At 36.0% G+C, this 17,434-nt stretch overlaps 1 protein-coding gene across 1 annotated transcript in view; it reads right to left on the reverse strand.

Annotated features, from left to right (window-relative positions):
* Positions 1 to 17,434, reverse strand: part of ADAMTS19 (ADAM metallopeptidase with thrombospondin type 1 motif 19) — a 256,769-nt gene that overhangs the window by 111,713 nt on the left and 127,622 nt on the right. The window contains exons 9-10 of the mRNA XM_045075551.1: positions 5,688 to 5,828; positions 4,114 to 4,264 (exon numbers count right to left, since the gene is read on the reverse strand). Of these exons, the coding sequence (XP_044931486.1) occupies positions 4,114 to 4,264; positions 5,688 to 5,828 (292 nt within the window). The remainder of the gene's footprint in view (positions 1 to 4,113; positions 4,265 to 5,687; positions 5,829 to 17,434) is intronic.

Raw genomic sequence — 17,434 nt, forward strand, 5'->3', positions numbered from 1 at the left:
GGAGAACTCTCCAAATTCTACACTTCACAACTATTTCTCTCATATTTTTAAGTTATACCCCCTGACATTTGTAGGTTCAGAGATTTCCAGATAGTTCCAACTCATAGAGTACTAAATCTTGTGGGAAAAGCAAGTCAATTACATATTCTCAGACTTCTTGTACTCCCGTCTTCTGCTTTTTCATTTCCACTTTGAAAATATCCCAACTGAGCCTTCATGATCTTGTTTTCTCTTGGTCCTATTCCCACCAACTGATGTCTTCAGAATTTTCTTTGTTGGTTTTTCCATATGTTCCTCATCTCCAAATACAGTAGTCAACAACCTCTCTGTCTCTCCTTTGTCGTTTTTATCTAACTCCTTTCCTAGCAGCTCTAGCTGGATGTTTAATGAGCATCTTAAACTTGAAACATGACTGAAATTTCATTACAGGGCATTCTGTTTTCTCTTTCCATATTCCTCCTGAGATAAATGCATGGCCTGCTCTCTCACTGCCTTCAGATATCAAAATAAATGTCACCTTCTCCAGGAAGCCTTCATAGATCACCCTATAGAAAAATAACATCATCCCCACCCTCCCAATCCCTGGTTTGACTCCCTATCCCTCTTACCTGGATTTGTACCTTTCCAAAATACTTATTACCAACTGACGTGTTATAAATGTATTTGTTAAAATGTATGTATCAATGTTTTTGCCTGTTTTTTGCAAAAAAAAAAAAAGTAAGCTCCATGAAAGGTGGGGTCTTTGTTTCCTGCTCTATTATTAGTGTACAGAACTGTGCTTGAAAAGTACTTAGAACTCAAGAAATATCTATAAATCAGTGACTGCATTTGTCTTCAATAACTCTATTGCTTTAGTTACTACACTCTATACTCTGCACTAATTTGGAATTAAACTCGTGATTTTCAAGAGTTGTATCAGAAAATGATTGTGGAATTAGAGAAGTCCATTCTCTTCACTCTAAGACTGAGAAAGATAACATAGCCCAACTTCTTATTCTATAGAGTGTGTCTTAAAGAGAAAAAGGTTTTGACTAAAGTTACACAATGAATAAAAGGCAGAAACATTATTAAAGACTGGGTTCACGCCACTCCAACCAGTGTTCTTCAATCAAACCGTGACCCAGAGGTGTTGTTTTTCCACAGCCAGTCCTATTCTTTCTGGTATTGTTTTAAGAATAATTTTTAATAAATATTATACACAGAAATAAAGAAAAAACTGATTTTATCAATAAAAATTTCACACACATAAAGCTTAAAGGTAAAAAAAATACTTTTTAAATATCCAAAACTTAATTTTATTTACAAAATATCTAGTTTAAAACATAGCAACATCCTAGGACATTGAGAAATATAGATGTAAAATCCTGTAATAAACACATTTTCAGACATGGAAGAAACTCCATGCAGGTAGGTTAGTGAGAAATAACATATAGTAGAGTACAATAACTTAGAATAATAAAATAAATCATTTAAGATATTTCTTAACCCTGATGATGCACGTGTTATAGGAGAAGAAACAAATTCAGTTAAACACAGGATATGATTTATGATTTTTTTTTTTTTTTTTTTGGAGAGAGAGAAAGAGCAAGAATACATGTGATGGGGTGAGGGCAAAGAAGGGCAGAGAGAGGGAGAGAGACAATCTTAAGCAGGCTCCATGCTCAGTGCTGAACCCAATGTGGAGCTTAAGATCTCATGACCCTGAAGTCATGACCTAAGCTGAAATCAAGAGTCCCACACTTAACCGACTGTGCCACCCAGGTGTCGTGTGATCTGATCTATGATTTTAATCTTTAAAGAACATTGAGTTCCATAAGAAGCAGTAAAGCACAGCAGTTACAATGCATTCCATTGTTTGGATCGGCACCTGACACTCCCTCCTGACAGGTGTAAGAAGTTAACAGTTATATAACTTCCACAGGCCTCAAATTTTTTAAAAGATTTTATTTATTTATTTGACAGAGAGATTACAAGTAGGCAGAGAGGCAGGGAGAGGAAGAGAGAGGGAAGCAGACTCCATGCTGAACAGAGAGCCCGATTCGGGCTCCCCGGATCCCAGGACCCTTGGATCATGACCTAAGCCAACGGCAAAGGCTTAACCCACTGAGCCACCCAGGTATACCAGGCCTCAAATTTTTATCTATAAAACAGAACTGAGTAGTGACTATGGCATATAATATCTATAGGAATCAAATTAGATCATAACAATCAGTAATTAATGTACTATGTGGCATATATTTGAGAGTTCAAAATATTGCAGAATGGTATTAGTATAATTTAACTGCAATACAAAATAATGTCTAAAATCTCTTAAATATAAATACTTGTGAAAAATAATCTAAAATTTACCAAAATCATGTTTGTAGTTGATCATTTGCAGAGTATTTCTAACATTTGGGGTACTTTAAAAAACATGAAAATTTTATATTTATCATTGTAATCGATTCTCTATACCACATGAACTGTAACTATAATGGTAAGCAGAAACAGCCTAGTCTGTTTTCCAAAACAATGCTAATTTCAGCATGTGGAAATATACCTCAAAACATTCATTTTGCCATGAAGATTTAAGAAAGATGACTATAACCCACTTTTTGATTGTATGAAGGCCCAGAATGAAAGCAGAGTGAATAACAAGTTCAAGGATGTATCCAGGCCAGATTGTACAGTCCTTTTTTTTTTTTTTTTTTAAAGGATTATACATCTATGTGTGTGAGAGAAAGAGGAGGGGCAGAGAGAGAATCTCAAGCAGAGAGAGAGAGAGAGGGAGGAGGAGCGAGAGAGAAAATCTCGAGCAGACTCCATGCTTAGCATGGATCCTGATGTGGGGCTTAATCTCACAACCTCATATCAGGACCTGAGCCAAAAGCAAGATTGGCCGCTTAACTGACTGAGCCACCCAGACACCCTGCCAACAGTTCCTTTTGGGGTCCACTACTGCTAGATGGATTCTATAGTCTACACTTCCTTCGACATGTCACATTTAACCTAGCTCTTTCCCTCCATACATTCACTTATTTCAATCTTAAGTCACTCACTGAGTGCCCGACATGTGCCAGCCACTGAGCTAGATGCTGAAGAAATTGCTCTCTGCCCTCCTGGAGCTTACCCACCGGTGTGGGAAATAGATAAGAAGAAAATAACAAGTGAACAACTCCTTGGATAAAAACTATAAAGAAGAGAGAGCATCAAATATTTCGTATGTTGCATGCTGTTTTTTACTTATAAAGGATTTTAACTATGCTGCTAGTACTCTAAAACAGCATTCTCTTCAACAAAGCCAAAGTCCTTTGAGGCAATCACAGAAACTTAGGTAGAATGAAATATAGCTACCAACTGACTCTAAGCATGACTATTAGTATATTCCTGCAATACAAAGTGTGTGTGTGTGTGTGTGTGTGTGTTGAGAAGAGGTGGGAATAGATGGGCAGTTAGGGGATGGCAGCCAAAAGAAAGAAGGGAAAGTAAGAAGAATTCTTACATCAGTCAAGAAGGTCTTTTTGCTCAATCTTTCAGACTTCATATTTTCTACACTGCTACCACTGGGCTCTCTGAGTAATTTAGTGACCATTTGAATATTAATACATAGCTTACCAGCATATATATTACCCCACATATTTACCCCTTTCCTGTAGTTTAGCTATTTAAAAATGTACTCTCTATTTTTTGTCCTGGTAGAACATATTTTTAACATTTTATTTCCAGGGTTAAAAGATAAAAGTTTTCCTCTGCAATTACATGTTCATGTATCATTTTCAGTATATTTTTATCTGGTTCCCTACCATGTAAGAAAGGAAAACCTTTAAAATTGAAGCACTGAACTGAACAGTAGAAATACTTCCCCAGCTTCAGTGCCATTTTTAAAATTGAAATTCTTGGGTCATTCCTTCCTGACTTAGATTAAATGTCCACACCTTATTTCTATCACTTCCAAAGTGCCAGTGGAAAAAATGCAGTAATCTTTTCTTAGAAAATCTCTCTTTCCAAGATTGGGGTGCTCTCCAAATAGCCACAAACTCTGAAATAAAGTCATCTTTCCCACCTCCAGCCAATGCTTCTAAACAACGAATGTGAATATGCACTTAAACAATTGCATCTGGACACAACCCTTACCTGCATCTCTTGACAAAAGGAAGCCAATGGACCAAAGAGAATCTGACATTGTTCGTCAGCAGTGTATGTCATCCCTGGCAACTTGGAGGGAACCATCACGGAATTGACACTCTGGGGGTTTGTCTGTAGCAAGCAGTTACTGGCCTTTGACCTGGCAATACACACATACGTGTAAAATTTTGAATTTCATGTAAAAACTTGTTATAATTAGCATAGCAATAGGAAACAATTTTATAATGTTAAAAATATGTTCTTACTTTGATTTAGAAGTTCTACTGAATCTTCAGAGAAAGCATCCCCATATGAGAATCATTTATGTACAACTATGTAAGATAATTCTAATAATAATAATAATAATATTCAAGTTAACAGAATGTTTTGGATTATAAAGATCTTTCTTACAGATTAATTCAGCTAATCTATATAACACGGTAAAGTGGTTATTACTATACATACTTATAAGATAAGAAAACTCAGACTTGGAGCATAACTTGCTCAAAAATAATGCGTAAAGGTAAGAAATCAATTATATTTGGGGACTAAGAGAATATATGGAAGGCTCTGTCAAGTGAGTATTAACTATAGATATTTCAGTACTTGACATTGTAATACAACTTTCATTTACTAGGTGACATTTAATTTTATCATGCATCTGATTCTTGTGAAGGCCACCATACAAAATCACATATGTTCCTTAGGAACTACTCAAGGGTTACTGTTGCAGTGAGGTGGTAAGTTCACATACTACACGTTCTGTATACTGTTCTCTACACCATCACAGAATGTCCAGCATATAGCTCACACCAGAGTTACAGTAAGGCAGAAAACATTATATTTTGGTGGATTTTAATATTCATTGAACAGAAAAAGTAGGGTTGCCAACTGAAATGGTATCTCTATAGTGAACTTGGCTAGCTAGGTGCCTCTCTCTATCTTTATGAGACTTGCAGTTACTTGAAGCATCTCTCACTCACTAGCTACTTTGTAAATCATGTACTGTTTCAGCTGTTCCTTTATTACCAAAGGGATAAGTAAATAACAGGGGCTTTAAAATGAAAATTAGAACAATAATAATATTTTTCATTCCTTTTTCCAACCAGAGAGAAACTGCTCCCAATGTTGAAAGTGGGAAAGAAGAAAATGAGGACTATTATAATGGTGACAACAATGTGTTAAGGAAAAAAAAAAAAAACAGTTTAGAAGTATCACAATGGAAGGGTGGAGCTTTTGTTAAAGAGGTTCTTTGTGATAACAGATGTGCTGAGTGATGAGCAATGAGAACATTTCCAATGGGAAATTTTGAAGAGGCAATTAAATACTGTGACAGATAATTTTCCAACCTTACAAATTGCCTTGCTCATTCTTTTATAAGAAAATGTGGAAACTAAGAAGCAGATGGGTTAAATAATATGTTCCAATTCACACTATGAGTCAGTGGAAGAGCCAGTGTTGGAAGAGACTGCCTTGATCCCTAATCTGGTGTCCTTTCCACTCTACTGTGCCACCTTCCTTCTGTAGCAGAAGCAGGCACATGTAAACATTGACAATACAATAATGGTAAATGACCTTTGTACCTTAGAAATCTTTCCAAATCTTCCTTGCTACATCGGGACCATGAAACATCACCAAGATTTTGTCCTTTAATCCATTCACCAGACATGATATGAAGACCATCAGCACATGATGGGTGGTCATTGTCATGATTAATGCCCATGCTGATTCAGAATATAATTAAAATAAAAAAATTACATTAGATAAATATATTTTAACTTTTTATAATGGCAATAAAATAACAGATAAATACTTAAAATAATGGGAGATGAATAAGTTTTAAAGGTCAAAAATAAAATAAGGTTGCAGATTGATTTTTTTTTAAATTTTGTTATTTTGTTAAAGGTAAATATTTTTATTTAGTAAAAAACATTTTCCCAATCAATCTGGTAAATAACATGTTTAGTCACCTCTGTCAAAATGATCTGGAGAGAAATTTTTCAGAGAAGTATATATGAAACACAGGAATAGTTAAGTTTCTAGTCAACCACACAAAATTCTTGGTTTTGCCCGGAGATCCTTTATTCATATCTTCTACCAAATCTGAAACCACATTAAAACTATTATTTTCCCCATCTGCTTCATTAGACAGTCTTCTTCCAATATAACACACTATATCCCTGGGGAACTTTCCCATTCCTGGCCGTCTTTATTTTTTCTAGTGAATCTTGAATCTGTTGCTTTAAGTTGAAACTCTATTTAAAAATCTGACTTTTCTCCAAATGGTGTACTAGGAGAACATTAAATTCATTATGTGGAAAACTGCCGTATTTTCTCTTTTTAAACCTCTACTTCTGTATTCTCTTTTTCTTTCACTCTCTTCCTTGTGCCTTCACTTGCAACCCAGTCTGCCAAATCAAAAACCTTCAGGTCATTTATCCTTTCTCTCAAATCATCCCCCAGGCTATTTTATTTACTCTGTGTGAGAGGGCAAGCTCTGCCAGTTCTACTTCCTAAACATTTCTCTCATCTGTCACCTCCTTTCAATTCCTTTGTTACTATTAAAAAGGATTATAAAGTATTTAGTCTCAACAATTATTACAGCATTATTGGGTTCCGTGCCTCTAAACTTTACCAACATTCTGTCTTTTTTTTTTCCTACTCTGCCTCAGTGAAGTCTATTTAAAACACAATCCACTACCATGCCTCAACTTCCCCATTATCTGTATGGCACCTCCCAGCTCTCTAACATGATACAAAGTCTTTTTATCTTGTTCCAAATCCTTTACTGCATTTTCTTTTCAGCAAATGATTTCTAGTGTCCCAAACAGTATATTCTTTTTTATTATTTTACAATTAATTGTCATGTAGCATTTTCTGTGTCACACACCATACAAAGGGATTTATAAGTGTGAATTAAATGACTCTCTAAGGTAGGGACTGTTAAAACCCCATTTTTGCTGATGAGAAATAACTTTCCCAAGGTTCTACAGTGAGAGAGTGGAAAGTGGGGATGTCTGAAGCGAGATGGCTGGCTCTAGAATCATCGGACTGGCCGTGACACAGTTGGCATGTACAAATTCCATTCCCTCTCCCGCCCTGTCCAAAGTGCCTCTCCTTCAATGTCTTTGCCTGGATAAATTCTACTTGATCTTCAAGGCTACTGTCAATCACCCTCATGAGGTTTTCTTTCACTGACTTCCATCTTATGTATGTGTGCTCTTTGTCCTACCATTGGATTCTGTGAACAACATTGTCAGAGCATTTTCTATGTAGCATTATCCATTTTAACTTCTGGCTAATGCTATAACTACTTCAGGGCAAGAATTTGCTCATCTCTCTAAGATCCTGGCATACTGGCATGATACTCTATAAACCGACTTAGATGCTGAATCAAGTCACCATGTAGAACCACTTCTATTGCAGGACAACGTTCATATAATCTCCACTGAATTCTTATAATGAAGGTTAATAGTGAAGACACAGGAAGAGGAAAGATTCAGTTTTGTAAAAGCCAAGTTGGAATTGATGGCAGGATAGTCAAGGGCTCCCTTTTCTCATTCTGTATGATGTAGATAATAAAATAGTCTTTCATAATAAAAATAGCAAATAGCTAAAATAGCTACTTTACATTTTAAAATGCTAATAAAATAATTATTATAGAAGCTGCCAAGGGACATCACAACTGGACTACCTATGTGTTCTCAAAGCAAAATAAGAATTTTCATGACAATCAAATTGCTTTTTCATTGAGATAAATTAAAACTTTAAATTAAAATTGTTATACTGATTATGTTTTTTGAAAGAAGAAAATGATATGGCTAGAATAGTAATTAATTTCTGAGTTAAAAATAATGAATGAGGAAATCACTGTGTTTGCTAACTTTTGAAGACTCCCAAAATTCTTGTCTAAATTAAACTAAAAATACATGACTGGATATCATTTTCCATATTTTCATGTTAGAAAAATTCAGCTCTAGGTTGAACCATATTTTTCACTCCTATTCTAATTAATGTCTTTAAATATGGTCTGTATCAACACACATTAATATGATGACTGACAGATTAGGAAGACAAATTTTTTCATACCTTGACAATAAAAAGGAAAAGTAAGAGATGATGTGGAGTAGGTATGGACCAGTTTAGCTACTGAGAGGCACGGTGAAAGATGTTGAAGTTGAAAGAGATGTAAATTCTGTATCTCCCATCCCCTTATTCATGAAACTTGAGACAAGCAAATAATAACAAAGAAATAAATGTGCCTCAGTTTCCTCACTTATGAAGTATACTTTTCTAACTGGTTGTTAGGGAAATTACATGAGGATGATGTAAAATGCCTGCACAATGCCTGGAATACAGTAAGAACCCATGATGATTCTTTCTATGGGGGCAAGAAATCTTAACATTCTTACTTGTCAAAAAGCACAAAAAGGTAAACATAATGATGTGCAATTTGCGGTATTTGTGGAAGTTGCTTTGCAGGAAGTTGTAGACTTAAAGGAAAGCCAAATAAAGAATAACAGCAAGAATTTGTTTTGCTCTGATGTTAAAATAAGAAAATGCAGAGGTGCATGGGTGGCTCAGTCGGTTAAGCATCTGCCTTCAGCTCAGGTCATGGTCCTGGGGCCCTGGGATCAAACCCAGTGTCAGGCTCCCTGCTTAACAGGGAGCCTGCTTCTCCCTCTCCTTCTGCCTGCCATTCTGCCTACTTGTACTGTGTGTGTGTGTGTGTGTGTATGTGTGCGTGTAATAAATAAATAAAATCTTCCAAAAAAGAAAAGAAACTGTAAATGAGGCAGAATCTCACAAATTGAATAAAATGCCTTAATGCATTTCTAACATTATGGCTCAGATGCAGTCCTTGTCAAGATCACCATGTCACCTCCACTAGGGAGGAATTCTGGCTGCAGCACACGTGGCTGGGTGACCCTGTTTTATCAACAGCTACTTGCCTCGTGGAACATGCTCAGCTCTTCCATCTGTGGTGGTACAGTCTTTCAAACCGTACACAAATACTATTACTTCTGAAAGGCAACTGGTCTTTTTCAGAAACAATAAAACTTCTTAAATAATATGTCCATTTGAGAGAAGGAGAGGTTTTGTTTCCAAGATTTAGCAATTTGGACATTTTCCCAAAGTAGTATAATGTGATTTTCCAAATTGGAAAGATGACAACTTCTCATCTAGATGATCATTTTCCTTTTGGGATCCTGATTCTCATGTAAGCAATTAGCTCTAGCCATGGAGAGATGTGATGATTCAAACATTGTTTACCATTAGTTCAATTTTCCTAAAGCTATTTAACTTGTAACAGAGAAGATTATCATTAAACTGGGATGGGCATCTTTTTTTTTTTTTTTTAACCACACATCTGGAACTATCCGGAAACACTGCTTAGTTCCAATTCTACAGATTTGAAATAAAATAAACTGTGAACTTTTATCTGCACCAGTCACTGTATTAATCATTTATGATGATGATATCATTTAATTCTCACAATATCCCCTTCGGGTTTCTATTATCATGACTTCTATTCTCTACATGAAGAATGTGCAGAGGTTAATGGTGGAGTTGGGACTCAGAGCCAGGCAATCTGATGGTCAAGCAGAGAGATCTACAGAAAACCAAACTATAGTGGATCAAAACTCTCCCATTTATGCATACGATTTTTTTTGTTGTTTCCTGAATAATTTTAAATGTCTACTCTCTGTTAGCAGAAATACACCTCCACATATATAGTTCTAAAACCAAGTCTCATGCATTGTTTGGAAAACATTCTAAAAGTAAGATATTAGCAACACCTCTCCTTGTACTGTGCAACTGAGCTACATTTTAATAATCTCAGTTTAAATTCATTTTGACAAAGAGCCTTGGGCAAATAAACTCTCCACTAACATTGTACATGGTTGTCAAGTCAACTGAAAAAATATTTTTATCTTATAAAACTTCTCAACTTGTTTAAAAGTCACTGCCAGGAAGTTTTGTGATATCCTGCGGAAAGCTGGAGAAACATTTGGATTTTGAAGATGGTCCCTTTTGATGTTTAAAGAGTTAGAGAGGAGAACATTTATGAACTCACTCACATATTTTACATAATTCAGAAAGGATCAGATTTGTAAACAGTAGTTCTTTAGAAGAGTAAACTTTTTTGTGTTAAATATATTAAATAATTTGTCATGAGGTATTATTTCACACTAAAAGTCCATATATCATATGGAAAACTTTATTTTAAAAAAAGAAACAAACTGTCACAATGTCTAAGTGGAACTGTATTCTATTTCCAAGAAATGACAATTTCATACAATTCTGTGGCTGCGTCTGGTGTAAGTTCACTGCTTATGGGAAAAAAAAATCTAAATATGTTTATTACTTTTTAGATTTTAAATAATTTTAATCATTTAAATTTCATTCTTCATTAAACAGTTAAATATGTACCTCTGTTGGAAGTCAAAAGTCAAAGCAAAGCAAGTCGGCAACAGTTAAAATTAAAACAAACAAAAAAGTAGTGGTACCAAAAGAGGGACTCCTTTTGATTTTACTGTACATTCTATGCCAGATTTATCTAGGAATTGGACAAATCCTTGTTGAGAATGTGCTGTATGCTGGGTCCTATACCAAGTTGGGGTCATAAAAATTAGTATTAAAGATCCAGTTCCTACCCTCAAGGAGTGTACCATCTATTGGGGTTAGGACACGATATCCTTTGCTCTTAGGAAGTGAACACATGCCTGGATCCTGTTAGTTCTGTCTTCCTTAAAGCTCTCCCACCTAATTATATCAACCAAGACAAGCACTAATTCTCACTCCTGGACTCTTGTAATGTTTAACGGACCTCGTGCCTGTTAACTCTTTGCTTTATTAAACCATGTCTTAATTGCCTTAGCTTGTTATGAATACATTAATATAAAAAGTTTCCTAGGCAATTTTTTTTTTTTTTTAAGATAGAGGGTGAATAGGGGAGGGGAGAGGAGAAAGAGAGAATCTTAAGGAGACTCCCCGCTGAGTGCGGAGCCTGAAGACGGGCTCATTCTCATGACCCTGAGATCATGACTCTACCCGAAACCAAGAGTTAGATGCCGAACCCACTGAACCACCAGGGTACCACCTGCCTCCATGCAAAATATTTTAATATTCCTTGGCAAGCAATGATACTGAAAATGGGAATAATGAAACATGTACATCAAAGTCCTAGGGCATGCTGATGTTGGGTTAGTTAAAATGCAGAGTTCTGGGTCCTGCCACAGTGGATTGAAAGAGACTATCTAGAGATAAGGCCTAAGAAATTATTTTTTAATTTACTTTATAGATGATGCTTATTGAAAATTATAAGAAACCATGATCTGTAGGACAAAACCCCAAGCTTTTATCTTATTTTTCAAGTGATCTGTAAACTGACTTCAATCTAATTTTCACTGGAACAGTTAATTCTCCCCTGTCATTTTGTACAGTCCCTTCTTATCAGAATGCTTTCCCCAGATTATCTATATTTACAAATGCAACTCAGATTTTAAGACCTCCTTGCTGTATAAAGGGGCCTTCAATAAATTCTAGCATATAATTCCCATGATTGTTAACTTCGGTGGTTTTCAAATATATGGCAGGTGTACATATCAGAACTACCTTCTATTTCTGGTGAATTCTAAGTAATACATATAAACTCTCACCATCTAGAATTTAAGTGTTTGGACAACAAGAATTTTTGACACTAAATAAATGTCCACAGACTTACCAGCTGATAGCGAATCTTAGAAGCAACTGAATAGTCTGTAAATTTGACAGCAAGTTGAAAATAACATGGCCTCTTCCTAACTTAGAGGAATTATAAACCTGAAAAGTCTACAGATGATCTGCTCAAGGAAGGTTGCTTGCCTGACCCTGGACCACACATTTGCCAGGATACATTAGAGAAATGAAAACAGAAAGCCAATTCTTATAAGACCATTCATTAGCTGGGTGATTTTTTCCCTTCTTCCACCTACTCACTCTGACATCGAAACCTACATTTGGAGAGAGTCTGTTGCAGGAATGCTGCCACATCTTTACTGGCTGAAATCCCATTATGATTATTAACTTGGACAAACTACTTATTACTCTAACTGGTATCATTGTCTAAACAATGGATCAAATACAAAAGCTATGTTAGTGATCTACAAGGATCTCCATAATCTCACTTCCTGCCAACCCAGTAAGAATTCTGAAGAATATGAAATTAGTTCCTTGAATGAAGAGAGACATATTTGGCCAATGGGAGTCAAAGATCTCTTTTTACATTACAGCATTCATAAAAATAAACACACTACTTCTAATTATTATTATTATTCATGCACTCTGTATTATGTGTCAACCACTATTCCATGCAATTAAAGCATGAACAATTGAACAATGAATCTTGAAAGGAAACCTTATCCAAATTGTAGGGATGAAGAAAATTAGTACAGACACATTGACTTGCCTCAAGTTTATTCAGTGAGTACCTGGCATGACAAGAATTCAAGCCCAGGTCTATTTCTCTAATATATTTCCCTAGCACTTGCCCACTAAGTAGTTTCTAACCTTATTAGCCAAGGCATGTAGAGGTAGACACAGGAAGTAGCCACAGGAAGATACTTGTGACTTCTGCTATAGGGAATCCTAAAGGGTACAATGTGGTAAAGGATACAATATAGTTACATGTGGCCACTAACAATTTTAGTAGGTCAAGGAACATTAATTAAAGAATAATTAAACTTGAACATTTTAAGGAGCAGTGGATTTCTAGGGGTAATTAAGGTATAGTTTTTTTTTTATTATTACAGTAATTTGTTATTGGTTACTATATTCCCATCCTAACAGTCCTAGATTATGATGTATTGCCTTTATTTTCATTTCTCATTTACTCTTTACTGTTTGTTTACTGATCCTTTAGAATATATCCTCTCTTTCTTATGGTAGATGCACATTAATATAGATTGAAAGCAAAACTTTTACTCCCTTCTGAAAGGTACTCTTCTGGCAAGCAGAGAGAGATTAGCCAAATTTTGGTTTGATAGGGTGTCTCCTAGGACATATGCTAGCTTCTTATTGAATTAGCAGAATGGAATATTACTCAGCCATCAGAAAGGGTGAATACCCAACATTTGCATCAACTTGGATGGGACTGGAGATTATGCTGAGTGAAATAAGTAAAACAGAGAAAGGCAGTCATTATATGGTTTCACTTATTTGTGGAACATGAGGAATAGCATGGAGGACATTAGGAGAAGGAAGGAGAAAATGAAGGGGGGCGGGATCCAGAGAGGGAGATGAACCATGAGAGACTAAGGACTCCGGGAACAAAATGAGGGTTTTAGAGGGGAGGGGGATGAGGGAATGAGTCAGTTTGGTGATGAGTGTTAAGGAGGGTAGAGATTGCATGAGCACTGGGTATTATATGCAAACAGTGAATCATGGAACACTCCATCAAAAACTAACGATGTACTGTATGGTGACAATACACAGCATAGCAGTACATAACACAATAAAAATATTTTTAAAAAAGAATTAGCAGAATTTTAGATTAAATAATCAAAATAGCTAAAGTGCTGGATTTGGCCCTTCCAAGTCCACAACTTCAGGACTTACACGAAATAGATGGAGAGGCCTGTACCCGTACTTCAAGGTAGACTCATCATAACAGGTATATAATATAACTATTGCATTTCCACATAGTTAATTTTATATAGGAACACAAAATATCATCAGGTACCAAAAATATTTTTCCATTTTATATTTATATAGTTATAAAACTATACATTTTTTCCTCTCAGTTAAGGCAACTACATTCCTTGACCCAAACGAATTCTCCTTTTCTACTTCTGGAACTCAACTATCCTCTACTTTGAATTTCAAGAGGACTGCCCAAGAGACGAGTAGTTGTACAACAAATGCTTACACATTCAAACACATGTTTGAGTGCCCATGTTGTACAACGCACTCAACATTGTGAGGAGAAAAAAAAATGTATCAGACAGTAAGTCTATTTTTCACAGAGTCTGCTGCTCAGTAAGATATGTGTGTAGGGGGTTGTAAATATCAGTACAAACCAATATATATTAGGAATTAAGTGGTATTTACAATTAACAATACAAAGGAGCTAAAAAAGGAAATATATTTCCAGTCAGACTTTTAGGTCTAATTTCAGAAAAAGTGATAGCTTTTGCCTTGTCCATTAACAGATAAGTAAAATTGCAAGAGATATAAATCAGCGGGACTGGGAGTTGAAATAAGAAAAATGCATTAAGAAAGAAAGTTTGAAAGTTATGGATCGTTTACATTCATGATATAGAGAAGTGGATTATACATTGAGAAAAGTAGACTGGGACCACTATAAAACCCATGAATCTAAGGCAAAGGAATTTGGAGTTCACTTATTTGGAGGAAAAGGGCAATGAAGATTTCTGAACTAATGGGTGAGACAGATCCGAAAGATAAAGCACTACAGTGTAAAGACCAAGGAAGCATGTGTTGCAATAGTCCAAGCCTGGAAGAAGGACAGAAGAAGTAACAGACAGATGTAAAGCTTTCTTTTGAAAAATGAGTAGAATTTGGCAACTGATTATGAGAGGAATTAAAGGGAGAAAGAATTAGACATGTTGCAGATGTCTGAGCTGAAGAACTGATTGCTGATGCCAGTAACAGAAATGCAGATGTTTGAAGAAACAGGTTTATAACCTGGTCCTACCCTTGGTTCTATTCCAGGCACAGTTTCCAGCAGAGTATGTAAGCAAATGTCATTGATTTCAAAGTCTTGTTAGTTCACAAGACACCTGCATTCTTGGTACTCTGACAATACTTAAAACTTCAGCAGGTGCCCCAAATATTTATTGTCTTCAAGGAGCTAACTTTGCATATTTATTGCCTCATTATTCTCCCAGTTCTGAACAAACTCCTGAATTGCCAACTTGGTGGAAAAGCCGTGGCTCCACTCCAAAGTTCAGTAATATCGATTAGTCTTTCCCCCTGGTTCAACAAGTAAAACAAAACCCAAAAACACATAAGCATTTTTTTGGCCTATCAAAAAATGTTCTGTGTTTTTATAATGAAATGATTTATAATTTCCCCTAACTTATGTAATTTTATCCACTCAACAGCTCTGCAAAGTAGGCAATCTAATGGCCATATGAAAGGTTTAATCAAGAAATAAATGATATATGTTTAATGCACTTTCAACTTATCAAAATACCTAACTCTGCTAGAGCTTTTTTATTTTCTTGACACTGTTACAAGTATTAAGGCATCATAAATGTGTTAAAATCAAATTACGAAATGGTGTCACATACCAATCTCAAGATAGAGTTTTTTTGTTTGTTTGTTTGTTTGTTTGTTTTTAAAGATTTTATTTATTTGACAGAGAGAAATCACAAGTAGACAGAGGCAGAGAGAGAGAGGGAAGCAGGCTCCCTGCTGAGCAGAGAGCCCGATGCGGGACTCGATCCCAGGACCCTGAGATCATGACCTGAGTCGAAGGCAGCGGCTTAACCCACTGAGCCACCCAGGCGCCCCTCAAGATAGAGTTTTGTCCACAACTTTATGTTCCCTGGACTATTTTAAAAATACAACATACCTTAAAAGGGCATTTTCTATGTATAGGAAAAGAAAGTATTGAGCCATCAGATACTAATTGCCAAAAAATAAGTATTGTTTTATTAATGTAAAACAGTGACCATTTTCAACTCTTTATGATTATTTTAATTGGCTGCATATTTTTTAAGTAATGGACCCAACTTCAGCTACTCAGAAAAAGGTGAGATGTTCAACTCTTCTAACAAGCAAAGAAACACAAATACAATTCAATTAGAATGTAAAAACTTGTTATACTCAAAGCTTGCAAAAGGAGCTGAAAATGTATGCACAAGCAGTCCTCTAAATCTGGAAAACTACTGCCACATGGCCTCCAAAAATAGTGCACCACTTCCTACTCCTCTCAAAAACGTATAAGAATATCTGTTTCCCCACACATTGCAACGCTTTACACTCACTTACTCTGTTATCAAAATATTGCTTAACAGCTCTTTATTGAGCACATAGGAAGGTGTTAGACAATGTCAAATAACAAGAGCCACAAAAAAGAACAGAAACAAAACAAAGCAAAACAAGACACAGCCCCTGTCCTTGGGAACCACAATCTAACTAGACACTGAGAGATCAAATAATGAGATAAAAATAATGTAAACCTACAACAGTGAAAAAATTAGGAATGGCTGCCCTATGACCCAGCAATTGCACTATTGGGTATTTACCCTAAAGATACAAACGTAGTGATCCAAAGGGGCACGTGTACTCGAATGTTTATAGCAGCAATGTCCACAATAGCCAAACTATGGAAAGAATCGAGATGTCCATCAACAGTTGAATGGATCAAGAAGATGTGGTATATATACACAATGGAATACTATGCAGCCATCAAAAGAAATGAAATCTTGCCATTTGCGACAACATGGATGGAACTACAGCGTATCATGCTTAGCGAAATAAGTCAAGCGGAGAAAGACAACTATCATATGATCTCCCTGATATGAGGAAGTGGTGATGCAACATGGGGGCTTAAGTGGGTAGGAGAAGAATAAATGAAACAAGATGGGATTGGGAGGGAGACAAACCATAAGTGACTCTTAATCTCACAAAACAAACTGAGGGTTGCTGGGGGGAGGGGGTTTGGGAGAAGGGGGTGGGATTATGGACATTGGGGAGGGTATGTGTTTTGGTGAGTGCTGTGAAGTGTGTAAACCTGGTGATTCACAGACCTGTACCCCTGGGGATAAAAATATATGTTTATAAAAAATTAAAAAAAAATTATAAAAAAAAAAAACTACAGAGAGCTTGCGAGAACATATGTTAAGAGATTTAACCTATCCATAGAGTACTTTTTTGTGAAGAAATGATCTGAGAGAAAGTAAAAAAATGGGGTAGAAGACAGGAAGAGTTTCCCCGCCAAGGGAAAGAATGGTCCTTATAGTGGAAGTAAATATGGATTAATCTATAGATTTATGTGATCTGACGGGTGAAAGGGGAACTGCTGTTCTGAACTGGCATTCTATGAATGATGCTAAGTTTTTGTTTGTTTTAAAGCCATGAACCATATGATACTCTCAATAGATGCTGAAAAAGCATTTGACAAAGTACAACATCCCTTCCTGATCAAAACTCTTCAAAGTGTAGGGATAGAGGGCACATGCCTCAATATCATCAAAGCCATCTATGAAAAACCCACCGCAAATATCATTCTCAATGGAGAAAAACTGAAAGCTTTCCCGCTAAGGTCAGGAACACGGCAGGGATGTCCATTATCACCACTGCTATTCAACATCGTACT

This window comes from Mustela putorius, unplaced genomic scaffold, assembly GCF_011764305.1.
Source record: "Mustela putorius furo isolate JIRA1106 unplaced genomic scaffold, ASM1176430v1.1 tig00000145_pilon_pilon_pilon, whole genome shotgun sequence".
NCBI lineage: Eukaryota > Metazoa > Chordata > Mammalia > Carnivora > Mustelidae > Mustela > Mustela putorius.